The following is a 27,453-nucleotide window of genomic DNA, read 5'->3' as shown; positions in this document are numbered from 1 at the left end:
AATAATTTTTAGAATTAACATGGTAGAAGTTCAGAGTCTAGTAGATAAGAGGGAGGGAAGGAGCTTAGTACAATACATTTATGTTTATAGATACAGGAACAGGTGCTTTTAGAATCCAAAATACCATTTTTAGAATAGATATTTATATTGTATATTAATATATAACTATATATACATATATACACATATATATTTATAGTATATATTATATATAATAATACATATTATATAGATATAGTACATATATAGATATAGTACATATCTATATAATATGTATTATTATATATAATATATACTATAAATATATGTGTATATGTGTGTGTGTATATATATATATATATATATATACATATATATATATATTTTTTTTTTTATGAAAAAAGAAGTCCAACCTAACTCACACCTGACTCCAAACTAACTCAGACCTGGCCTCAGGTGATTTTTTAGATCCATACCAGGTTACCGAGTGAGCTGGTAGATCTAGCCAACCACAGGATGTCAGGCATCATGCTATCAAAAAGGAATGGTTTCTAACCTCCATTACTGACATTAGAGCCTCCATCCTGATCATGCTTGTCCTTCTTCCAGGCAAATGCCTTTGCTCCTATGACTGGAAGTTTAGGCTAGGTCTCCATACTCTAAAAGCACCTGTTCCTGTATCTATAAACATAAATGTATTGTACTAAGCTCCTTCCCTCCCTCTTATCCACTAGACTCTGTACTTCTACCATGTTAATGCCTCTCAGCCTGTGAGATGCAAATTGCTGTCACCTCCCCCAGGAAGCCTTCTCTGAATACTTCAGGCAGAATTAGGTCTCTTGTCCTCTCTGCCCCTCTAGCATTCTGTGTTTTCCCCACAGTCAGCCTTTCTACCACCTTTTCCACTTTTTACCATATTTGTTTACTCTATGTAGTATTGGTTCACTGATTTCTGCGCATCAACCTTAAAACAATTCACTCGGTGGGGGGGGGAGAAACTAGGCCTCCTTCTGGATAGCAATATACCAGAATGCATTGAAAAGTGAAGAAACCAAAATGCACTGAAACAAAAACTAGATCTGTGTTGTTAGGATTGAAGATAAAAAGTAAAAATAAAAGAGACTTGGTGAGGGAAATAAAATGACAGAAGAGATTTGTTAATGTCCTGTAAAATCCTATAATTATGTGAAATTAGCCAAGACAAGTGCTCCATGAGATTCCCAATTTGATACATCCCCCAAACTTCCACTTTCTGAATTTGGAAATCAATAACAAGTTTGCTTTACAGAGTGTGGAAAATCAGGAAAATTAAAACATTTATAGTGATCATGTCTTATCGCAGTGCTACAAAGACCATATTTTGCAAAAAATAAAGTTAAATGGCAAGAGGGCCAAACCAGGAACATATAGCACAGGAACCACTGTCAGAAGCCACTTTCAATGGATCTGTCTTGGAGAGAGAGCCCATGGGGAATAGAAAAGATAAAGGGGACTCAGAATTTCTGCAACAAAGAAAGCAAATATCAAATTAGTTCCTGGGAATGCTTTAGAAGCATCTAGCCTAAGTGATTTTGGAAATTTCTGGTGACCGTGATGCTTCTACCATCTGCTGGTATCTTATAAGTAATATTTTCATCTTCTTTTAAAATAGATGGCTTCAATTAAAAAAAAATAGATGGAATATCAGCAACGATGCCAACTTAACATGGGGCTAACTTAACATAGTGCATAGTACCATCGTTTACACATTATGTCAAGTGTTACCTCCATGGAACTGCTTGATTTTATTGAATGGCAAAGTATATGTAGGTGTGCCAGGGAAGAAACTGGCCTGCCTCTCCATTTCCTCATGGGGGGTTCCTCAAATATAGGAGAGGAAGTTATTAGGATCTGTCTCATTAACTGACTCAGCCAGAAATGACTCAACCAAGAAACTCAGAATTTGGAGAAAGATTAAAATGTTGAAATGGGGGCCAACTTCCCTTTTAGGTGATGTTAAAAAAAAAAAATGCATTTTCCCTCCCTACCACAGGGGAGTAGATTTTGAGGACAATAAGGAAGAACAGATAGAGAAATCTTTAGAAGCAGCTTTCTAACAGATACAAAGCTAGTTCTGGACAAGGTGGAATTTGACCTTGGTTCATTTAATTTGCTGCTTCTAAGAGAAATTGCATATTTCTACAAAGCCCATACTCCACTTCAATGCAATATTGACATTAATTACATTTCTACTGCTTGTGACATAAATCATCAATTTTTTATATCATTTGCATATTATGCTGTAAAGAATTCAACCTTGCCCAAGAAGAAGTCTAGCCTTTTGCTCTTGGCCCTGGGATGTAACATTTGTTTGCCTTGGTGCCTCAGGTGAGCCAGATAGTAACGGTGTGATTTTGGGTGGGGGCTTTGGGTCATGCATGCCTGGTTGACCTGGAGACTGAGTTCAGTCACATGCACAGTCAGCCAATCAATCTTGCAGATATAATGGAGCCCCAGTAAATTTCTGAACACTGAGGCTTGGCTGAGCTTCCTTGGTTGACCATACGCTGGGTGTCTTCTCACATATGAATGCCAGAAAAGGAATGCATGTTGACTTCATGGGGAAAGGACAATGAAAGCTTCAAGTGTAGGTCCTTCTCCTGGACTCTGTCTTACGTACCTCTTTTCTTGGCTGACTTTAATCTCTATCCTTTCCCTTTGGTAAACTTTCAGTATAACAGCTTTCAGTGTCTTTCTAGCAAAGTATCAAATCCAAGGGTGGTTTCGGGAACTCTCTAAGCTTGCAGTTGGTGTCCTAACTGGGACGATTTTAAGAACTGCTCCCTTCTAACTTTGTAGCTGACCTAAGCTCATCACACATGTAAACTACTTTGACTTCTTGCATGGGTTATGAATATAATATATATGGACACAGAGATCTCTTCTTAAAGCTCTCAAAATTAATTGGCTTTGTGCATTGGAGAAATTATACTTTACTTGGTAGTACAGATAAATGAACAAGAATAAAATCAACTGAATTTGAGTAAAACGGCTCAGTAAAGATTAACCAACCTACTTTGTTTTTCCCCATTTGGAGACACAGAAGTCAGTGAGTACGTAAGCAAGAACTGCCATCCAAGTGACCAGAATTTTCTTAAGGGTGGAGAACCAAATCATTACCAGATCCTGTTGGTTTTATCTCTGACATAATTTATCCCTTCCAGTTCTCTCTGCCGCTACTACCCCCTATGCAAAGTCAATACTATCACCTCAACTAATAAATATCTTCAAGCTGAATTCTGGATGTTTACATACAGCCATTCCTCTATCCAGCTGCTGGAGGGATTTCTTCTAAAAATGTAAATCAGATCATGTTCCTTATTTTCGCACCTCTTTTGCTTGAAATTCTTAAATGGCTTCCTTCTGCTTTTAGAACAAAGATAAAGTGTCTCATTTGTTCTAAAAATATCTGTGGGACTTGACACTTACTTTTCTGTCTCTCTTGAACCGTACTTCCCCTGGTTTCTTGCCGCTGGTCATACTGGCCTTTGCTCAACCTTTCCTCTTTTCCATGCTTCTGTAACAGGGCCTTTGAACATGCCTTTGCCCAGGCAGTTTGCCTACCACTTTTTGCTTGCTAATGTCCACATGCCCTTCAAGCAAACCTTTCTTAAGAAAGCTACTCTAGGTCTCCATAGTTAAGTTTCATAGCTCCCTATAATTCTTGTTCAGAGTGTGTTCTGTTATCTACATTTTATAATCTGTGTCTCTAGTAGACTGAGTTCTTGGAATTTGGGGGGCATCCATGGTACTGCACTTTTGCCAGGAGCCCCTTGATCATTTTGGTGGAGGTGGGCTTCAGACTGGACTCTGTTCAGAAAACACTTGTCAGGCAGGATGCTGGCAGCTGACCCCTTGGGACTGAATATGGGTTGGAATGAGTGACTGCAGAACAAACATAGCCACTCAGGATCATCATTTGCATCCAGGAGGTGCTTACAGATGTTTTTCCCTAGTGGATTTGTCCTGAGCCACTATTCAGAAAAGTGCCTTTGATGTCCAAAATAATGGCATGGGTATGATAATTGGCCATCCTGTTGCCATCAGGGCTCCAGGAATGCAGAGTGTTGTAAGATACTGATCCCTTTAGACCTTGGGGCAGCTATTTAAAGCTTGGGACAACCATATCAGTCATGTGTAGCCACCAGGAGCATTTTCTGGGATCTAGGTCTCCCTTGAAAGCTTCTTAAACAAGAGGGAACTGGTGACTTGTCTGACTGTTTCTACAGGTGAAGGGCACAATGAATGAGGTCCAGCCCTTGCCATTCTTCCCTGGTGCATGGGCAATTAGGTGCTCTCCCAACTGGATATAAGATTCAGTATAGTGTGTGCCACTGCCGTGGTGGACAAAGAGCTTTAAGAAGACTTCATCCATGTGCTCAGAAAGCCAGGAAGTTGGGGAGAGCAGGGCAAGATGGCTGAGTGGGCCTCCTGGCAAGTCCACATCCAACTGGTGACCCCGTATGTTTGCGTTCACATAAATAGTGGATATATTTATCCATTTGTGACTGAGGCACCCTTTTAGTGGCAAAGTCTCAGCTGCATGATAACTGCTCTAACAGCACATGTGTATCAGCAAAATAAAGCATCATCATTATGTAAAACACTTGCAAGAAAAAGCTTGCACTGTATTCAAAATCCATTCACATTGTCAGAGGATATTTTAACACTACTTTTTTTTCAATAAAGGAGAAGATACTGGACTCTTGAAATATAAACCCAAATGCTATGCATTTTTTAATTATTATAAAAATGCTGTCAAACTTTGTATCACCTACTTACACAAAGTTTTTCATTTATGTTCTCTATCAAGAATTTGACGAGATCATCATCAAACAGTCTCGACCAGGGATACCTACTTCATGCGTATAAGTAGATAGGAAATACCTGTTCATGGAATTAAGTCCAAGTTATGAAAAAAAAAAAAAGAAAATACTAGGTTTTGAAGTTAGATACAAATTCGGTCTCTTCTATAAAACTTTTAATTATTTGGTAATATCCTTACAGATAACATGCATTTTTTTTTCATCAAGTCTTGCATAGATTTCCCCTACCCCACCCCAAATCCTCTCGTTTGCCAAGTACACCTTACCAGTATTATCATTTTCACATGTGCCAAGACATGAAAAAACACTGTTCCGATGGATAGATGGAATGCATAAACAGTCTATTAACAGTCTTGCTATGTAGTGTGCTGATCAATAGGACCCAGCAGGGATGATGAAGGGGCTAGGTACTGGCTATGAGGAACAAGGAGTATTTATTTTAGAGATAAGAGAATGTAAAATGACAGTTCAGTTTTCTTAACAACAGATTATTGATTATCATCTCTGAAAATGAATTCTCTATACTGCCTCAAGGCAAAGAACTTGGTATAAATTTGGCAAGAAACTGTATGACCTTGCCCAACTGTGAAACTTCTCTAAGCCTCAGTTTTTGCAGATTATGGGATCCATCCCAAGGGTCACTCTCACACATAAATGAATCATCTTTAAAAATACTTAGACCGTGTACCTAGTAAGCATCTGAAAGGGGAAAAGATTGGGCCATGTGGTAGTTCCTATCACTGGAGGTATTTGAGTGTATTATACATGATCTTATTTTTTAAAAGGCATAGTGGCAATTAGACCTTTAATTAGATGACATTAAGTTTCCTTCCATTGCTGAGACTCCCAGACTGAAAGTTGCAGAACCCACTCTAGAATTAACATTACAGCCCAGGTTGGAGGCCATCCAAAAGAGAAGTCTCAGCATGAGCTCTTTCAGTGGCCCCTCATAAGATCTCTTAGGTAAGAATATTGGCAAGGACTTACCCACTTCTCAGAAAAGAACTTCCAGTAGCATGCATCAGACTCACCTAGAGGGCTTGCTAAAACATACATTGATAGACCCTGGTCCCAGAGTTTCTGATTCAGCCCATCAGGGGTAGGCATGGGGTACAAGAATCTGCATTTTTAATAAATTCTCAGGTGATGTTGATCCTGCTGGTTCTGGGACCAAATTTGAGAATCTCTGCCATAGATCAAGGGTTCCCAGCCCTGGCTGCCATTAGACTCACCTGGGGAGCTGTTTGGACCACAGCTTCCTAGACCCCATCTGATAAAACTCCACAGAGTGCTAGGTGGTGAGGCCCAGAGTTAAAGGCATTCCAGGTAACTCCAGTGGGCAATCAGTGCCAAGAAATATAGAGTCAGAGTGTCTTTATTTCAGTCAGTGAGCTCAGGGCCCCTTTCACTAGACATCAGTGTTGGATTAGTATTTGCACTGTTTTTGTTATTACTTTCTCTTTTGAATTTTTTTTTTTTTTTGAAATGTCATAGTGACATTTGAAAAACAAGTGTTTTGTACTCTGAGGCTGTTCCAACCATAAGTCACACCCCTTCCTCCTAATTATTCAAGAGCCGACTCACTGTTAGCAATTAGATGAAAATCTACAGTCTGTAATTATGATCAGTATATATGACAGTGCAAACAGGGCCTGAATATTTTACTATTTAACTTTTTATTACTTGTTGCGTTTTCAACCATTGTACTTGCAAGAATAACCTAAAATGACTCACAGGTGAGACGTCAACTTGCCATATTTTTATGTTTTCTCCTCAGAGATACTAAAACACCTTCACATAGCAATAGTCAATTGAATCATAGGAGGTTTTCACGTTCATTAACAATTCAGTGACTGTGTTAGCTTAAAATGCTTGCATCTGGTCAATGCACATCTTTTATAGGTTAGGTTTTAAAGTCGAAAAGCCTGGTAAAAGTTAGGCATGGTTAAAATTTTCCTACATAGTCCCTTGAATCCATGATACCCAGAGTGTGGTCCAGAGGTCATCAGCATGGGCATCACCCAGGAGCTTGTTAGAAACAAGGAGTCTAAGAAACCTTTAGAGTCCACACCAGCATTTTAACGAGATCCTTGGATGATCACATGGACATTAAAATTTGAGAAGCACTGTCTTAAATTATTCATTAATTGCTAAGGCCTGGGACTGCAGAAGCTGAAAAGTCCAGAATTACTTATTTGGATTCTCTCTGCATTTTCGCTGAGGCTTCACTTTTCCCTAGGTGGGGACACCCGTCTCTAGACTGAACAAGAAAAGCAAGGAGAGCAATTTTTCTTTCCTTCTCTTCCACCTCTCCTTCTACATTTTTCTTCTATAGAATCCATGTAGTTGAATTAATGTTCCTTGGAAGTACATGTATTGCAACTTTCATTGTATTTTATGCATTAGCTGAAAATTGGACTGCCCATGTAGTGTGCACCAGGAACCCCACTATCTACTGAAGCTATTACAGCAGGGAGGAAAAAAAAAACAGCTCCCAACTTAATAGACCTCAGTGTCAGAAACTGTCCATTTAGAGATGTGATTAGCAGCTCTCATCATGTGAGTAATACATGAGTTGTTCTGATTAATTCAGTGTTTGGTTTCCAAAACAATTTTAGTGAGGAACCTTTCCTGTTAGGAGTTCCTGTTAACTGACCGTCCACATTTGAGACTGAGAGGGCATTTTCTGAGTGAGGAGCTTGCCATCAGTTTTATTAGACTCCTCCTACAACTCACAGACAGGCCAGAAGGGATGGCTTGACATAATGTCTGAGCTTCCAGACCTAGCCTCCAGTGGCCAAGGAGAATCAACAGTGTTGAGAACAAAAGCGTCTTCTGGGAAAGGCTGGGCTGCATGCTAGCAAAGGTCGCATCTGTCGCTCTGCCAGAGCCTCTCAGTATTACTGTCCTGAGCATGTCTTGGGCTGTTGTCAGCGCCAACCCCATGCTCTCCATCAGAGGTCCCCAAACAGTCTAAACAATTTTGTGCTCCTGCTCCCTGAAGGAAAGAGGGGAAAAATGCTTCTTTCTCCACGCCCCCTTCGGAATTTATCAATTGCACTTTCTGGCCGTTTGCCTTCTGTTGTTAACATCTTTCTTGGAGAATGCTTTTTTCACTTCTGAAGGGAAGGAAGGCGTCTCCTATGAGATATGGGTTGATCACCTAATCCTGTGATCTGAATTTCTTCCTGACATCTTAAAACTACTTACATTCATGCCAGATGTTTGCCATCCTTAAAATGCCACAAGGCATTGCTTAGTGTTCTTTTTTCCCAACAATGGCTGGCAGATGTTTGGGGTTTGATGTCTTTACATGCCTTTCATCAGTACAGAAACTATACCTCTTGTTCGTTGTTCTTCCCATACAACGGCTGCTGTGTATTGATTTATTGTGTTTAGATGAGAAATTTCAACTTGCCTCCAAATAAAAGGAACAAAGCACGTATTACAGGATATTTATGTCTAAATCTATTTACTATTTATGAAGAATCTAAAAATTTAACAGTCTCCTTCATAGACCAATGGTGAAGCTTGAAACCAGGAGAACTGCTGACTCGGAGATGCTGGGGTTCCAGTTTCTAGCCTCCTAGCCCTCCCAACTAGCATTAAGCCCATAGTGAGATGGGATGTGGGGGAGCCTCCTGCCTTGAGTTGAGGGAGAGTCAGACAGTGGCTGGAATGTGCCCTTGCTGAAGCCAGGTCATTCCCCCATTTAAATGCAAGAAGAATCCCAGTAGGTTCCAAGATAGATCTGATCTCGCAAAAGTCCTAAATGATTGTTTTAAGTTCTGGATGCGAAGGAATACTACTTACGGAATATTGGGTATAGATCAGACCACAGCCTGGGGACTTAGCTTGTGTCATCTTCCCCAACTTCAAAAGAGCCTCATTAATAAGGGTACTCCAATCCTTCTGTTGACAGACATGGCAGCTGGAGTGGGAAGATACTTTTGTCAAAGTAACACTATGTCTAATTCTAAAGTCCATGACTCTCACCCTAAGGGTGTCTTTTTCTGTCAGAGATGCACTGTTTTCTTCCTGTAGGATTAGATAACTTCTCACAAGCAATCAAATTATACTCGTAAGAGAAATCCATCTTCGAAACTCCAAAGTTCATTAGAAGCTTAGAGCTGCACTAGATTCAAGATGGCCATGGTAATCTTGTAAAGAAAGCTCTGAAATCTTTCCTTTCTAATCCTTTCCAGTGACATAATGCACTGAGAGTCAAAACAGGGAATAGAAAAGAAAGCTGATGTTTGATGAACAGATGAAATTATGCAATTAGGCCAGTGATTATTCACTGCCTGAGGCACAATTCTGAATTAGATCATTTGAGAACCATCTTTTGTTTTATAACATGTTTATTGTAGAATACTTAGAAAGTGGGTAGATCTCTCTTGCTGCTAATAAAAGAGCTGCTCTGAACACATACCCATAGGTCTGAAATTTTGCCCATTTAGAGACTTGCAGCAGTGGACATACTTCCACTGTTTCCACTGTTGCTAAGTATCTAGTATATCTTGCTGTAGAAATGGCCTCTCTGAAGTTGTCATAACTATGTTCACACCTAACAACATAGAATCTGATACTGGAGCTTCTTAAGAAGACTGACTAGGTGGTCAGTTTTTTTCCCTCAGATCCAGAAGTTTTCCTACCTGAAATAAAACTGAGTTTTGAGCTTTCAGGTTAGGGATTGGCTGCATTCCAGGGACCACTGGGTGAGATGGTTGCCTCAGCTTTTGGATTGTTCTTATAGATTATCCTTTGGTATCTTTAACTTCAAGATTTTGGAACATACAGTCCATAAAATCAGAGAAAATCTTCTGTTCCTAAGCCGAGAACTCAGAATGTACATTGTATCTCAAAGAACCTACTGTTGTAAGGCTTCTGCAGGTTATCTCTTCTGCTGCCCTTCAGTTTAAAAACCCCAAATGGTGCCTTTCTCTCTAAGGATACATGCCCATAGCCTTCAGAATAGAATTTGAGGATAGTCACAGTTTTAATATATTTTTCTGTCTTGCTTCATTTTCACACGTCATATGCTTGTCCAGTGGTTTCCAGCTGGGCCAATTGTGCCCTCAGAAAACATTTGGTGATATGTAGAGACATTTCTGGTGGATGTGCACAACTGTAGTATGGAACTACTGGCATCTAGTGGGTAGAGGTCAGGGATGCTGCTAAACGTTCTATAGCACAAAGAACGGCCCCCTGCAACAAAGATTTATTTGGCTCTAAATGTCACTAGTGTCGTGGTTGAGAAGCCTTATGGTCTCGCTGTGCTGGGAAATGGCTCTTCCTCAATGTACTTATGTAACGCAAGGCCCTACAGTGGTCAGAAGCAGGACCTCTAAGCCCCAATGACTGAGCATATATTCAAGTTCCTCTATCTGTCAGTTGTGTGCCTTTGGGAGAGTCACTTAAAATCACTGTGCCTCACTTTCCTCCTCTGTAATGTGGGTTTAGTGATCCATATACAATAAGGTTATTATAGTAAGTGAGTTAATACATGTTAAGAACTTGAAAACAGTGGCTTTTACATGGGAGGTAGTCAATACCTGTTACCCAGCCCTGTCACTAATATTGTTGCCACCATTTCACATACTTGGACTTTAATTAGGATGAGCCATCTGTGTGGAACACCTTTTCCCATGTTGGTTCATTGTTTAAGCCACAGTTAGAATATCCCCTTGCCATCCATGACAGCAAATGACTACTTTCAGTCCTCAGGACATATATCTAGTAATGCATCCAGGAATCACATCTGACCGGTAGTTGTTCTTCCCTCTCCTTTGGGTTGTGACCTAGGGAGCTCTCTATTTGACAGTTACATGTCCAGTCCCTAACAATAGTAAATATTCCATAAATCATGTCGGTTGGTTTGGGGTCAGGATCTGTTGACAAGACTAGTAGACAAAAGAAATAGTAAACTTATCTTTCTTTTCAGACTTGATTTAACCTCCTTATAAGCTTCAGAAGCTTATAAAAAAGAAGCTTGAATTTAAATGGGGACATATGCATTGTCTTTATAACCCACTCAGCATAAGCTAAATGAAATTCAAGACAGAATCCTCCTCCCTCCCATCAGACACAACACACTCCTCTCTAGCCTTGCCAACCTCCTAGCCTCGGAGAGATATCCAGCTTAAGTTGTTATCTGGTATTAATGATTCATTACTCCTATAGCTGTCTATCTTTATTTCCAATTCTGGCTTGAGCTGTTTACCTTTCCACAGAAAAGGTGACCAGTGGCTACTCATTGCTGATGATCTTCCACCGGTGGAAGGAAAGAGAGGCTTTTGTTGTTGTTTTTTTTTTGTTTTTTGTTTTCCAGACTGTGCTATAAAAAGGAATCTTCTATAATGAGGAATTTTTGGCCCTTGTGCTCTGGTTTAAAAACTCACTTGTTAGTCTAAAGATATTTCAACTCTTTAAAGAGTGATGGGTATATGTAAAATGGTGTCAGAATGGCTTCCAAAGCTACCTTGTAAAAAATAGCGAGGATGATGTCCTTCACCCCCATGAACCGTAGGTTGTATGTCTATAGATGCTGTATGTGCAAGCACAGGGCAAAATAAAACTATAAAATGTTATATACAGGGTAGTTCCTTGTCACAGTTAATTGATGATGATGCAATTTTAAAAAAATTCTGTGAATTTTTCTTTTTACCTTTTTCTGTACTTCTGGAATATTGACTCATTATACTGTTCTGCAGACAATATTTAGAAATCAGCATAATCAATTGTGGGTTTGTTTTCTTTTTTTCCATTAGACAATATATAGATTGTCTGGAAAGTTCAGAAATAGAGGCATTTTTTGTTTTTCCTGTCCCTTATGCAGCCATTTTATATCCAGAGTTCTGGAATGAGCATCCGAGAAGCTAGGAGAGGCCTCTTTTCATTTGCTAGAGCTGCTCTGGGATTTAGTATATTGCATGGGCTCTTGTTCCTAGCGTTCTGTGATAGTTTTGCAGTAAAAGTTCTCTGGAATATAAACTGATAGCAGAGACTCCTTCAGACATGCATAACATCACTAATTGTTCCTCCTTCACATAAAACGTCTGCTTGTTGAAAATGATAGAAATCTTCATTTTTTCGCTTGTATTTTTTCCTTATTCTCAAACATTCACAAAGCACCTGCCAGGCACTGTTTCCAAGGACTAACCAATGCATAGAACAAATCAAGTATCAATGTGTGGGACAAATCAATCCTAGGCCATGTCATTCTGACTCTGATGGGAAAGAACAATCATTTCTCAGCCAACACCAGCATTGCAAAGTTGGGTAATCACAAGTGAAAAGTGTCTGGAAATGTGCTATTTGAGATTGGGTGAAGGCCTGTGCTCACATCCTTGAATACTTAAGTTGACATTTCCGCTGTGGAGCAACATTGGTGTGGCAAGACAAATATGTACATTGCTTCCATTTGGGTGGCAATGAAGAAAATCATCCTCTCCACCAAAACATGTGATGACTACAGAGTTGCCACCGAGCTCGATTTTCAAGAATTATGTGCAGCTAGAGAATCAATAAATACAGAACATTATACAAGAACGGGGAACTTTCCCACCTGAGAGAAAGCCGGTTATGGAAATTTTGTTGTTTTTCTTCACAGTATTTAGTGTATATTCCACAATGTAAACCACTCTTTACCAGATGCCGCACAAAAATGGATTCAAATGCTTTCAGAGAGAGTCTTGAGACTATTTTCATAATCAGTGGAAAGTGCTAAGAACAAATTATATCACTTCTATAAACGATGTTCCTATGCTCCTTTTTACCTTCTCTAGGCTACAGTCTAGAGCACTATCCAAGGGAGATCTTTAAGTGATGATGGCAGTATTTTGTATCTTTGCCATCCAATATGGTAGTCATTAGCTATGTGTGCCCACTGAGCACTCGGAAGGTGACTAGTACAACAGAAGAACGAAGTGAATTTCTTTCATTCTAATTAGCATACATAGCTCTGTGCGACTAGTGGCTATCATAGGAACCAATCAGCTATCACTTAGTTGGTGATATTCATAAAACCACAATTATGGAGTATAATATTATATATCAATCAGTGTATTAAGCATATTATATACACTAAGCCTAATCACAACCTGATGAGGTAGTCACTAATATTACACCCTTTTTGTAGGCAAGAAATTGATGCACAGAGAGTAAGCAAGGCCCCTACATTATGATCTAGAACAGGGTACAGTTGGATCGGGCATCCAGGAGTAAGAGTTTGGCACCCTCATTTTTAACCTGTGCACCAGGCTGCCTCTTTTTAAGATCACATTGAATTCATTAACACCAGTGGTAATTGAAACAATGGTTATCCTGATCTTTTTTGTTACCTGGTTGGGCAGAAAAGCATCAATGAAAATTTTAAAATATTTCATCTCTTTGAAAACTTTTGGGGTAATTAAATTTAGAGGTGACCTACTGAGTAGCTTAGAATTGTTGCATAAAGATGTGTTACTTCACTGTGCCTACAGAAGGCCATGAACTGTGGCGCCATTCAGGAACAAGAAACACTAACACAGCTTCTTATCTGGGGTTGTCATGGAGATTCAGCCTTAAACAAAGATGGTGCTATGTTTTTCGGCTCCGGTAATAGAGCTCAGCAATTGGCTTCATCTTTATTTAGTTTGTAACACCAGTCTGGAAGACTCTCGAGAGAGGAGACCTTGAAATAGCTTCTCACAGTGCTAGCAGATAGCTAGAGATGACTTCCTGGGAACATGGTCGATGATATGTGTGTGACAAACCTGAGTATTTTTTTTTTTAATCAGTCATTTTAATATTCTGGAAAACACTCAGCTGTATAAATGATCACCATCACATCAACACCATATTTTATGTGTTATCAGGCAGAGTTTAAAGAGGGGAAAAAAAAAAAAAAAAAAAAGAAAAGTTCCAAACCTGGATGTGTGTCAGAACCCTGGGGAATTTCGAGACATTTTGATGAGCACCAGGGATAGGGAACAAAAGATATAAATTAGACTGAAGTATAAACTGAAAATTTCAAAAGATTTCTTCTTGGCAAATTTTCTGCCATAAATAGAATTTTTAAATTGATCCTTGGTATTTCCTTAAATATCTTAATACTAACAATAATATTTTAATGTTACATTGCCACGGTGGTGACCGTGTTGAATGTATTTATGGAAAGGAAATATGTGCTGTGTTATGAAATTAAACAGAAGCAAAGTGTGTTTAAATGTGGCTTCCCAGTTTCTCTCTTGATAGCGCAGTGAACTTTAGGCTTTAAGACACCGTTGCTCCAGAAATGATCAATACTAAACAGGTCAAAGACAAGACCGGAGATGTATTGATATTTCAATCTGAAAAATCCTGCAAGTCTTTCCAGACAAAACTCAGATACAGATGGATTACTTGACACTCTCAAACTTTATTATGTGTGGTACAAAAATGGAATGGGTACAAGAGATCACATGGAAAAGGATCAGATTGGAATCTCCAAATTCTTTCCTAGAGGAAACACAAATAGAAAAATTCAGTTAATGTTAGGGGACCTAATAACAACACTGATGGCTAACATTTGAATGATTATTGTCCCAAACTTGCCAAACTCTTCTTTTCTTTCCTTTCCTTCCTTTCTTTTCTTTTTTTTTCTTTCTTTCTTTCTTTTTTTTTTTTTTTTTTAAGTAGGGCCTTGAACTCACAACCCTAAGATCAAGACCTGAGCTGAGATCAAGTGTCAGATGCTTAACCAACTGAGCCACCCAGATGCCCCCAAACTTTATTCTCTTTTATGTAGTTTTTCACAACTATGAAAACTAAAAGGTTATATTTTACATATGAGGAAACTGAGGCACAGATGATCTTTTTTAAAGGGTGAGCATTTTGTCCACTTGGCAGAAATGGCAGGGTCTCACACACTGATCCTATTTCACTTTCTTTTACTTTGTAGGGGGAGTCAAGTAGGAGACCCTACTGATACTCTCATACTTGTCACTTTACCCAGGATGGAATGAGAATCCAATACCCAGGGAGGAACTGCCTTTGAAAGGGTCACATCAAAGTAGATCACAGTAGAGATCTCTTTCCCCATTTGCTGGTGTTGAGGTCTTTCCAAAAAAAAAAAAAAAAAAAAAAAAAAGTCCCTAGAGATGGTTCTAATGGGCTAAAGTCTAAAGTTTCCTTTGGTGTCGTTTCTCCTTGATTTTGGAATATTGCTATATATGAGGAGGACCACTGATGGCTAAGCTCGTCCTGGAAATTAGAGAGGGTCTCTTCATCACATTCCTTGGTGGGTTGGGTAGTAAAGCTTGCTCAGGATACTTAGAAGAATGCAAAATGATACTTGCCTTGGACAATTGCCTGACTGTATGCCCGTGCAGATGGCCACTTGTGGTTGCACTTTTCACCTGAATAGAAACAACAGCTAAAGTCTTAGTCTGGACTTTGGCAAACCACTGCAAATTAAAATGCAAATGAAATTTGCAAACATGGCCAAAATGAGGAAAAGAAAAATTAAGTTCCTAGAATAAAAATCTAGAATTTTTCATGCTAACCCTGGGAGGCCAGCTTAATCAAATTTTCAGCTAACGCAGTTGATAATGAGTCCAGTGACCAGTTTCTTTATAGAGCTTCACTCTGGCAAAAGCAGACAGAGAAGGAGGAGGTGATGAAACTACGGTGGGAATTAGCTTTCCACATGTTTGTGCCAGGGAAGTGCCTTTTTTTAATGTGAGCAAATCCTTTTCTAAGCTTAATTTCACTTGCTGAAGTTTTCATAGCACTGAATGCAGAGGTGGAGTCTGCTTGCAGCCATCATTATCTGATGACGTGAGATTTTAACTCTTACAGACCTGCATTCACAGCCTAGGAGGACCACTAGGCCTTGAGTGTGTTATTCAGTGCATTTCAATGAGTTCTCAAGAGTTAACATTTTCAACTCTGGAAGACCATGTTCTTGGAGGCAAAAGGTACAGTCTTTAATTTTTCAGACCACCCTAAGAATCCAAGAATAGGTAAAACAACACCAAATTGTCTTATCATTTGCAGTACTGTCCAGGAAGAAAAAAAAATGAAAGTGGGCCCTTCTCATTTCAAAGTGGCCCTGAACTCATTATGCTTTCTATCTTGAGGCCCCTGAGGGCTTTTAGAATCAACTGATGAGAGCAATAAATGTTGATGAGATAGATTATGTAGACTGAAGTGTTGTGTTCCATCCTATTTAATTTTAGAAATGTTGATTAAATGGGACTCTGGCCAGAAGCCTGTGTTCAGACATGCACTGTCACTGGGCACTGTGCTGCCTTGCTCTGAGCCTCAGTTTCTCCATATGTTAAGTGGGGACAATAAGTCCTGTCTCAATGGATGGTTGAGCACTTTGTAAGTTTGTAGCAATAGGGATAATATGGTCCAGTTACTATCCTCATCAGAAATGATAGTATTATTATTACTAATTATTAAATTGCTATAAAGGACCATGTGAGGTCCTTTGAAGACTGAGATAAATGAGCCTAGCCCTTCAAGGAAGTTCTATATTTGATATAAGCTTGATAAATACCAAACTTCAAAGTATCAACAAAGATCTCTGAGGGGTTTTGTTAATTGATTTCTTCGTAGTATCCTGGCCTTGAAAGGAAACAAAATGTGTTTTCACAAGCAAAGATTAAGGGACTCTGTTCCACTCAGTCATTATTCTGTCACTCAAGACATATCCCAGAATGATTATTTGTACTTAAAATGCTCTTCAACTTGCGAGCCAGCATGGAGTTACCTGTCGAAGTTAATCATATGGAGTGGTTCATGTATCAGGCAGTCTGAGCCTATCGGTCCCACAGCAGCCTTGCTGAATGACTGATAGCCCTCCCTGTCAATTTCACCAAGCTGAAAGACTATCACTGACCCATCAAAAGACCAAAGTGACCCATCTTGGAAACAGAGCTTGTTGTACCTAGAGAAAAGGTTGCCTGACTTCACTGGCAATCTAGAGGTCATTTTTTCCAACTTGGATGCTTTATGGAAACAAAAAATGTAACCACAAAAAGGAGGAGAAAGCAAAGCCAATTGAAATAAAATAAAAAGATGGGCAGGGACTAAAGATGCTACTTCATATATGCATAGCCTTTGTAGAGGAAGGCTTTTATTTATAGGATTCCAGGCTATCTTCATGGTATCCCCCTGGAGAAAAGCATGCTCCTGTCTTCTACAAGGGGAAACCGATGGTCACATAGGACAGGACTTATCTAGGATCCCAGAAGGCCATGAGGCAATAAAGCTTATGCTACCTCAAATGTCGGTGCAGAAACTTGGTGCAGTTTTCCTTATTCTTGGCCAGAGAAAAGCAACAGCATGCTCAAGGTCATAGCTAATACTTGGACCAACACTTACGGGAAGTGGGGTTGCTGATTCATATCGTGTTCTTCAAAGGGTTTGAGTCAGCTCAGCAAGAACAGGCTGTGGACAAATTTCCTCAATCCTCTTAGTGCAAGCTGGGGTCCTTGGAGGTTAACTCTGAAAGAAGGCAGAGATATAACGGCATTCAAAACTAATCTTACACTTGAAAAGAAAAAAAATGAGAATATTCATGTGGATCATAAAGAGAAATAATGATTACCTTTGATTCCTAGAGAAAGTTAATTTAAAATGCATCCAAGTTCCATTGTACAGCCAAAAACAACAAAAGAAAAAAAAAAAAAAAAAAAAACTCTGCGAAGCTGAGACATGTCTTTAGGAGGCAGAAATAAGAGTCAGCATCACTTGTGTCCTGAGAGAATGTGCATTCACAGTAATTGGGAAGAAGAAAGATTGTAGAGATTAACTGAGTTTGGTTTAGGATACACACTGTTTTCTTTTTAAATGCAAATGTTACTTGGGGCCCAAAAGACAAAATCTGTTCTAAATGCCAGTTTCTTTAAAAAAAAAAAAAAAAAAGGTACTTAATAATCAGAAAACTACCAAATTGATTATGTTTTTGTTTTTACCAAATTAGAAGCTCTAACCACTTAAATCAAGCCTGCACAGGATCCATTTCCAGGGGTAATTCTGAAGTTCACATGCCCTTTGAAAGACAAATAGAGTAAATATCCATAGGCCATAAAAGGAAAGAAATCGGCATGAAACTCTGTTGATTTTATACACAGAGTTAGCTCATCAAAAGAGACTCTGGTTAATTACCTATGTGCAGATGTAGTACTGACCATCAGTTTTAAGAGTTTTATGTAAGAACCACAACATAGTTTTGAAACCTGTGACATCACGGTCAAAAAATTGCCTTTTCAAGGCAGTCTGCAATTATTAGAGGTTTTATCTGGAAGACTACAACTCCACTTGCACAGTCTGTAGATGCAGTATTTTCTTATTATTAATAAATACTTAATATTTAATGTGTATATACTGTGTCTTAGGTAAGGTTAGGAGGCCTCGGTTTGTGAGGTATGATATATACTCCAATCATCTCATGCACATTTTCTGAGAACCTAGTATTTTCCATACCCTGTGCAAAAGGCACAAAGATAAAGGTGACTCGGTCCTTCTACACACAGGCCACTTTCCTGCATGTCATCCCCTACAACTATCTGCATCAAAACACAATACTTGAGCCTCATAGAACTGCTTTCTAATCCCAGCATACACCATATCCTTTTGTGCGTCTGGCTCTTTGTGCATACTTGTTTTCTGCCTTGAGTGTCTTTCCTTTATGCTTGCCTGGAGCCCTGCATCTTTTAAGACCAGCTCAAACAAAACCTGCTGGGTAATACTATCCACCTGCAGCTTGCTAGCACCTGGTACAGACCTCGTCTAAGACCTACTCCTGTCACTTTGAACTTTAATTCCTTTCCTCTGAGTCTTCCATAGATCTGGACTTCCTGTGGGTATTGTTCACTTCTGTCCCCAATTCCTAGTCAGTTCAGGGCTGGCACAAAGGAGTGGTGCTTGACAAACACATCTTTGATGGACCCAACTTAAGTTCAGAAAGAGTTCATAAAGAGTGCCCAGATAGCATAGTGCTGTGATAAAATGTAAAATGTAATTGTCATGGCTTTGGGGTACAACACATATGTTTCTTTAATGCTAAGAAAGAGTGCAAATTCCAGCCAGGTAAACTTTCATCCTGTTCCTTACGTGGAACTGAAGTTCTAGAACCGAGGTGACAAATACTGTTTTTTTGAGGATGCTGAGATATCAAACCCCAATGAGAGAAATAATGGTGTTTCACAGAGCTCTTAGGTAGAAAGAAATAGGCCAACAGGATTTATAGCTGCATTTATTTCTAAGGTGATTCTATGTCAAAGGTCAGGTAATATATATTCTGTGCTATGCTATACTTACAGAGTGTTTCAAGATGGATTTTAAATTGACGGAGTTTCCGGTTAGCACAGAAATATCACACTGAATGTTAAGGACTAGGGAGAGTCTCAGTATGATACCAAAACGTGGCTTACCCAGTTCTGCAAAGCTTTAAAATATAAGATAACCCCATTATAGTAATTATAAGAGATGAGATTATTGATTTTTTTACAATACTATTTAATAAATTAGTGAAATGTCAATAATATTATAACCAATGTGCTTGCTAGGAAGACTGTACCTTATAAAAACAAGACTCACGGCTATTACTTGTGAGGCTGAATTAAACTGTTCAGTTTTAAAATGAGAGGACCGTCCTGTAGTGTGAAAATTTACCTCCTAACAAAGCAACCTGTTTGCTGACCTGGCAATGACTCTAGACTGATTGTGTTTTTGTTGCTTAATTGCATTTTAACACAAATGTCATTAGATTGATAACCCTCTGCAGAGTTTTAAAATCTACAAACATTCAGACAAGAGACGGCAGGCAGTGCTGATTCAGCCGATGTCTGGCCTGTGGCGACTGTGAGACAGAGCTGTTCAACGGAGTCAGGAGGTGGAGTGCATTTTCAAACCGGGTTAGGTCTGTTCTGCCTGAATTTGAACTTGCTTCCTTCAACCTGTACAAGTAGGTGCTTGGTCTGCTTTGTAGATTCCACCTTTGTTGGGGCGTGGTGGCTGAGACTGAATTTCTTACTAGCTCAGGAGTACAGAAGTTTACTCGAATCTACAAATTTTCCATTACTGTTTTGTCTGCTTACACACGACATAGAAGTGGATTTGAACGCACAACTTTACACGCCTTCCTTCCTTATTCAAGAGTTGTCCTGTCTTACTGTCACCCGAACAAGGTAAATCACTCCCCTCTCTGAGTAAATGTAACTTGGACCTATTTCCCAATTATTTTTTAAGTAGCAGTGTAAGATCATTGTCATTAACTTGGAAAGCCACCTTCCCATTGGCACAAAAGGAGAGCACCCAGTCAAGATCTTTGAAACAGGAAAATCCTAGCCAAAAGTTATTTTGAAACAGCACATCCTACAAGTATTTTTTAACTGAAAAATTGACTTAGAACATTTTCATCTTACATCCTTTAACCCAAAAGGCATCAACTTAGAATGGAGCTAAAGAGAATTTTTAATGGATTGAGATTAAATCTATCATATTTACCCAGGGAAAATGCCCTCTCTTTTATTCTCAGAGAGTCTCATGTAAAAGGATGATTCAAGTGATGAGCTGCAGTGTTTTGACAAGCCCTTGGAGTACAAAAACTTGAAATCTCAGTGGAATACCGTTATATATTCGCTCGGAGAAAAGAATGCCCTATTTAAAAACTAGGACAGATCATTTTGATAGAGAAAAAGGACATAAGTGTGTGAACAGTATATCCCAAATGAAAGACTGAGTTGGAGGCACCTACCTAAAAATCAACAGGAAATATAATATAAATGGATTAAAAAACACACACAAACACACAGCAATTGATCTGATAAAAGTTCCATGCTAACAACATAGAAAAAAGGAATACTACCCAGGTTAGGAAGCAGTATTTCCCACTCCCATGGCAGGACCTCTCCACTCTCTCTTGGAATCTTTCTACAGATAGGTTTTTCTATTTTCTAAGCACAGTAGCAGATTTAAAGAGAATCAAAAGGCAACCTTTTATTCACAACCACCATATAATTTTAATAACTCTATACCATGTTTTCCTCTATTTTCCTACAGTTGGGAATACTTTGACATTCAGCTGGATAGGGATGCTTGTCAACACAAGGGTTCCTTTCCACAGTTTTATACTACTGTATAGGCTATGAGTAACAATAATAATAAATTCATACACAGCATATACCTTTTAGTGAGAACCCCAAATAATAAACATCAGTGAAGAATCAATGATTATTCTTATGTCTGCTCATTCCCATGCCCAGTTCACACATCACACCATTCACCATTTCTCCTTAGTTATTTGTTTGAATATATTTGGTATTTATTGGTAATTCCTGGGTTTGACTAATGTTTAAACTCATTATAGATTCTTGACACCCTTCATTGAAAATTTCCTTGCTCAGTGACATGACTGGAGTTGGTTCTGTTTCTCTAAGACAGAGTTATGAGGCACAGTTCATCTTCAACAGACTTCTAGCCCACCTAGCATGGCCTTTTCTATTTCTTTATTGTGAAGAAGGGACCGAGACTTTTTTGGGTTTGAGATAGTAAGGCCATTCATTGTTTTTTGAATGAAACATTACTGGGAATATATTTACTAGAAATAAAGCTGAACAAATATTTTTGCTGGGCTTGTAAAACAACCCCCCCTTGTTCCCTGTAAGTTTCCACATTGCCTTCTAAAACCAGAACAAGACAACATACATTTAAAAATAATCTCTCACCATCGGTCATTTTAAAGTAGCCCAAATACCAGAGTGACCCACACCAACTCCACCACTGTCAGCTACATGATTAGAGAAGACAAATGTACACACACCCACATGCATGTTCTCCAGAAAAGAAACCAAGCATGTGGCCCATAGCAGCTGTCTGCACTATGCTTAGAAAACAGATCATCTTTGAAAACACGTTTCGTCATGTAAATAGATTTACAGGTAATCATGCACAGTTTTCATAGAAACACTGCTTTTCTCAGTAGAGACAAGAACATACAAATAAATAAAAATTAGATTGTTTCTTACCTTTTAGAAAGCAGGCAAAAGCTATACTGTTGGTGGGATAGTGTACCAAGTAACAGACTTTTGTACACTCTTTCTTACTGGTGGTATACAGTCTACAGGAAAAGTAAATATATAGGTATGTATAAAATAAATGTACACACAATATTCCTTTATTTTATTTTTTCCCTTTTGGAGAAGAGGCTGCGATAGAGACCATAGAAAATATGCTCACTCTTTCAGTGCGTTCAATAGCCTTTGGTAGACCAGTTCACCACAATTCAGGTACCTCTGAACATGGGAGTGCTGGTGCCTCTTGATTTAAGGCAATCGGGTTTTAGTTGCTTGAGCTGTAGCAGTTGAGGGAACCAGGTCCCAAATAAGTTATCTATCTGGTCAGAACTTTCCTTTCTTCCTTTTGCCATCCCTTTTTTTTTTTTCCCCCTCCTTATCCTAGTCCAGCCATGCTGACCAGCTTTTATGGTTAGTCTGGCAGGATGAAACAAATAGCATAATGTTGAGAATGTTAGAGATCCAAATAAATGAAGAAGCAAAACAAAACAAAAACCAGAACAAATTAACACAGCACAGGAGCATGTTCCAGAGTTTTCTAGGCATCATTACTTATGTAGGTTTGGTAACTACATCCATTTTCCAGCAATATATACATATATATATATATATTTTTTAATCAAATGTCTTCTTATGTTAACAGTTCAACTATTTTATGTAATAATTACCTTCTTTGAGAACAGCACAAGTTTTCATGTATGTTTTCCTTATAGTAGGTGCAAAAATGGTAGTAAAAAATGAAAAAAAAAAAAAAAAAACCAACCCAGCATCAGAATACAAACTTATATTTTAAATATCTTATTTTAGATTTTCTATTTTAGGTACAAATTATTCTTCTAAACTATGCTTCATCATACAGTGTATTCACAGGTCTAGTGTAGGTCTAGCCTCTATGTCAGTCAGTTAATCATACATTCCCACATCCTAGAAAGGGGGACCCAAGCTGTCCACCTGCCTGACATCATCTCTAGTTGCTACTGACCTTTTAGAGTCTAAGCTGTCTGCAACCCTGCAGGTATTTGAGGACTTTGTCTGCACTACCTGGGGACATTGGCTTAGAAAATGGATGGTAGTTTAGGACAAAGGTAGCTAGGGCTACTCATCGCTATGCACTACGATTCTTTACAAGGAGAGCATCTGGCCTGAAGATAATTCAAAGAATATCTTCTGTTTCTAACCAGTCCAGCTGAGGAAGGCAGCAGTTTTTATCCACCCATCCCAATAAAGACATACTGCCTCAGTTAATACCGTTCATCCAACTGGAAAAGGGTCCTAGTGGCCATCGATAAACCATGTCCCAAGCACAACAGGTCCTCTTATTTATTTGGCATCTACATGTTTGCCATGAACAGCCATTTACCAAGTCAGCAATAGAAAGTGTGGGGAAATGTGCTGAATTCAGGATGCAGATGCGAGAACCAGAGCTCGTGGTGCCCTTCTTCTTAGAAAGGAATGTTGAGAAGGCATCATGGTGGCCAGATCTAAAGCTATCTGAAGTAGGTCAGGCTCTTCTGATCCTCTAGCAATAGAAATCTTGTTCGTATACATAATAATTCAACAAGTAGCTGAGCTAAACGCTTAGAAATCCTACTGTTTTTCAATCCCAATACAGAAGCCAACTAGCACTTGCCCAATGCTGAATATCTAATGCCAGTAGTAGTAGTGTACAGATATGTTAAAATTTTAAGATTTACTTTTTGTGCATTCCACACAGAAGTTTTTCTTTTAAGCAATGACATTTTGACAGAAGAAGCAACCCAAGAGGAAAACTGAGCTTCCTGGGGGAAAACTCAGGCAGTGCTGGGGCAGTTGTAATTTCTGCTCATAGTAAGCCAACAAGCAAATTCATTGTTATGTGGACATGTAGTTGCAGTAGATGAGTAGAAGCGTGCATGCACCAGATGGCAAGCTGCAATGATGGAGCAGAGCTGTTAAACACGAGAACACTCAAGGTTGAAATACATTGAGACTAAGTGTTTAGAGCAACAACGAATAAGGGGACACTGGTGTTTCATTATTTACTTCGAGCTCATCCTATAAACCCAACTTCCTCTCAGATACCCTTCCTCAGAGAACAGTGTACAGAATTTTCCCTTTGGAAAGACACATTGCTTTTTCGAGTACATGGTGTGTGCTTTTGTTTCTTTTTTCACCAGACAGCTTAATTTCAGCAAATAATTCCTTTGTTTCTGCTACCAAAGTTCAGGAATTTGAGGATACTTGAGCCATGTTTGGTATAAATAGAATATAGTAATGTTCTCTCACATCAGGTAGTCTTACTGTTTATTTTCATGAATTGAATTTTTCATTATTGCTCTTTGCCTACATACATACAGTTTTGCATTACTCAGGGCTGATTTTCTGAATAAAATGACTATCTAGGATACCACTATTTCTGGATTAGATGCTCTTCTGGATCATTTGAAATAACTACTTGTATTTTTGTCTCATCTCAAATGTTTCATCCCTTTAAGCTGACTTTATCCCTGGTCACCATCACTGCTAAAATTTTGGGAGACATTTCCAATACGTGCCCTAGATAAAGTCTTTGCCTGTTAAGACATGTTAATTTCTAGAGATGAGCTTTCTCATAGAGTAGCCACAAACACAGATGGCTATTTTGAGTGAAATTATTTAAAAAAACAACAATTTTTCCCCAATTAAGTAACCATATTTCAAGTGCTGACTGGCCACATGTGACTAGAACATTTCTACCACTACAGAAGGTTCTTTTGGGCAGATTTTGTTTGGATAAACTCTTTTGATTTTTGAGGGGGACCTTTGGAAACTGGGTCAACAGAGACGCCAATGTTTGGAGGTACATGAATCTCCTCCTATGGATAGGTAAATATCTGTTCAAATTACTTATGGTATTTTAGGGAGTGTCTACACAAAACCAAATGAACTAAAAATTTTTAAATTGTTTTGGACTGCTTATAAGACAAGGACTCTATTTGATTTCATTTTTCCCCTGAAATGTTTCTTTTTGCTCTGTGTAGACACGAAAATATCATTGACAAAACCCAACAAAACTTTTTCATGGGAAGGCACCAAATGAATTCCAAATGGAATAGTTGTCATGACTGGCATAAATGATAAGTTATATAAATTTTTGAGTAAGTAAGATGAGGCCTCTACCTGGGCAGCCTTCTTTGAGCTCAAGTTACAGCTATCTTTATGACAACACAGCAATAATAATACATTTCCCAGCACATTTAACTAAAGAGTCTGAAACACACATCATTATATGCCTTATATGCAACCTAAATCATCAGTTGAGGAAGCCAAAAGAGTAATTTCTATTTTGGAAGTATGATATGACACTTACATTCTAAGGAACAGAGCAGCAGAGAGAAGTAGGCGTGGATTTGGGAGTCAGACCTGGGTTTCAGTCCAACCTCCACTGCTAACTAGATGTGTGATTCTGGTAATGGCACTTAATCTCGCTCAGCCTGGGTTTCTTCAGTTAAAAGAACAATTCTCATACAGATGTACTGTGAGGGTAAGAGATCTTGCACACAAAGCACTTTGGATAATGCCTATTTCAAAGGTTAGCTGATGCAATATTATTAGTAGTATTAGTGTTACTACTAGTACTAGTGTCAGTATTAGTGTTAGTATTAGCATTTTACAACCATTACTGCATCCAAAATAGCTGCCTCAATGTATAATTAAATTAATAATAGTTAATTAATAAAATTAAAATTAATAATTAATAATTAAATCATTAAAATTAAAATTCATCATTAGAATTAAAATTAAATTATTAATAATTAAAATTAATAATAGTAGAAAGGTTGTTTGAAAGCTAACTATTTTTAAGTAGCAAAGTACTGAATTGTCCAAATTCACAACTTCTAACGTGGTCATTTTTTTTCAATATGTACAGACTTTTGACCATATTTTCTGCTTATTAATTTTTGGGCATATCTAGTTCAATTCTGTGCATGTGTATGGGTGCACATGCTCAGATATAAATGTAAAATACTTAATGGAATGTCTTTAGGATAAAGGCTTAATAAAATGCAAGTCTAGCAAGGGGTCCTAGAATAAAACACTACAGAAGTATAAATGTGCAGGTATATTTATCAACACAAGTATGCATAAAATAGATGCTTATGCATCTATTTTCATGGAAATATTTCTTTTTGGGCATCAGCTGCATCTACCTCCATACAGACCTGAATTCTACCATCACATCCACATAACCAATCACACTAAAATGTACTTTTCTGCCTTTTAAGGAATAAAAAAGCACAGTCACAACTGATATATTATTTTCTAGATGCATAACGTTATGATACACTTATGACATAAATATTAGTATCACCATTTTAAACACGAAGGTGCTGAGCTTTAGGATAGCTCAGTGATTCTAAAAGCCACACAGCTGGGAAGTGGAGTGGTTGGGATTTGAACCCAGGTCTGTCTCAACCCAGAGCCTCTTCCAATATCACGTAAAATACCACAGGATTCACTCTCCACTTTCCCTCCTCTCAATTCACCATTTGCTCTGAAGACACAAGAGCAGAGGCTATACATTCATTCCGTTTCTCCTTTCTTTAGGTGTGGTCTTTGCCCTTCCTCTTGTGTTGTCCCAGAATCCTTTCTATTAAAAGGTCCAAGTGAAGCCCACAATATTATTAACAAGCCTTTGTAACCCTGTCTACATATTCTCAATGAGTTTCATAATATTCACTCAGCCAGCTGCTTAGAAATGGAGAGGAGCCAAGATCATGGATCTTAGCACAGTATTTGTCAGGAACAAACTCTGTTGCCTCCTGCTCTTCAAAGATCTCTTTCTTACTTGCAGAGTATAAAGGATTACCTCAGAGTCTTTAGAATAGGAATTCCTTTCTGCTTGGTGAGAAGTCTTTGTCTATGACAAAATGAGTTCATAACTGAAAAATGTCTTGAAGGATTTAAAGGACGACCTGAACCCCCTCTACTTTTTAAAGCAAAGTACTATGAACACTCGAATCTGCCACATTGTATTTGGAACTGGTCTACTCGTTCCTAGAAAACAAATCCTGGAAGTAGTGGTTTTAATTTAAAATGCACTCTTATCACCATATTATTAGTAAAATTGACAAGTGGGAATTCTATGTGTTTAACCTCTAGTTAAAGCAGTCTTGTTTTCTTACATACAAGTGGTATCTGTATGTCCATCTTTTTGGAGTCATTGGCAGGGGTGACTAGAGGCTACCCAGGGGTTGCAGATATGCAATGTAGCATATCAGATGTGACATTTCACCTTTAATCTCCTCCCTAATATTCTGTCTTTCATGGAATGAAACTCTGCTCTGGTGGCACAGTAAATGTCTTTCCCATGTGGGGATGTCACGACCATGGTGGTCTTCAGCCTGTATACTTGGGTGTTTTCTTGTTTCTAGAAAGCTTGCTTAGTAAAGAATTATAACTTTCTCTACATTCATGTTCCAGTGTAAAGAAGTTTTGCTTCCTAAGTTATTAAATATTCCAGTTTTATTCACTTTGCTACAGTTAAATCAGGTATTAAAGCTTCCTTACTGGGAAGTTGTTCCCCTAACATGAGGAGA

General features: G+C 38.5%; 1 protein-coding gene across 6 annotated transcripts in view; it reads right to left on the bottom strand.

Moving 5' to 3' along the window:
- GRM7 (glutamate metabotropic receptor 7) overlaps positions 1-27,453 on the bottom strand; it is an 888,308-nt gene that overhangs the window by 26,485 nt on the left and 834,370 nt on the right. Inside the window, exons 10-12 of one of the 6 annotated variants that reach the window (XR_004281484.1) lie at positions 21,848-21,939; positions 17,199-17,574; positions 14,561-15,223 (exon numbers count right to left, since the gene is read on the bottom strand). The exons of 1 other annotated variant lie outside the window; for it this stretch is intronic. Coding sequence is in view for 3 of the 5 variants with exons in the window: in XM_032325977.1 (XP_032181868.1) it covers positions 21,869-21,939 (71 nt within the window). In the remaining 2 variants the exon portion in view is untranslated. Of the gene's footprint in view, positions 1-14,560; positions 15,224-17,142; positions 17,575-21,847; positions 21,940-27,453 lie in introns of those variants that run through there. 4 more of the 6 variants (XR_004281485.1, XM_032325964.1, XM_032325987.1 and 1 more) reach the window with 4 other exon arrangements.

The sequence above is a fragment of the Mustela erminea genome, chromosome 1 (genome assembly GCF_009829155.1).
Source record: "Mustela erminea isolate mMusErm1 chromosome 1, mMusErm1.Pri, whole genome shotgun sequence".
Taxonomy (NCBI): domain Eukaryota; kingdom Metazoa; phylum Chordata; class Mammalia; order Carnivora; family Mustelidae; genus Mustela; species Mustela erminea.
The sequence above is the reverse complement of the archived record's forward strand: the minus strand, read 5'-3'. Positions and strand labels throughout refer to the sequence as shown.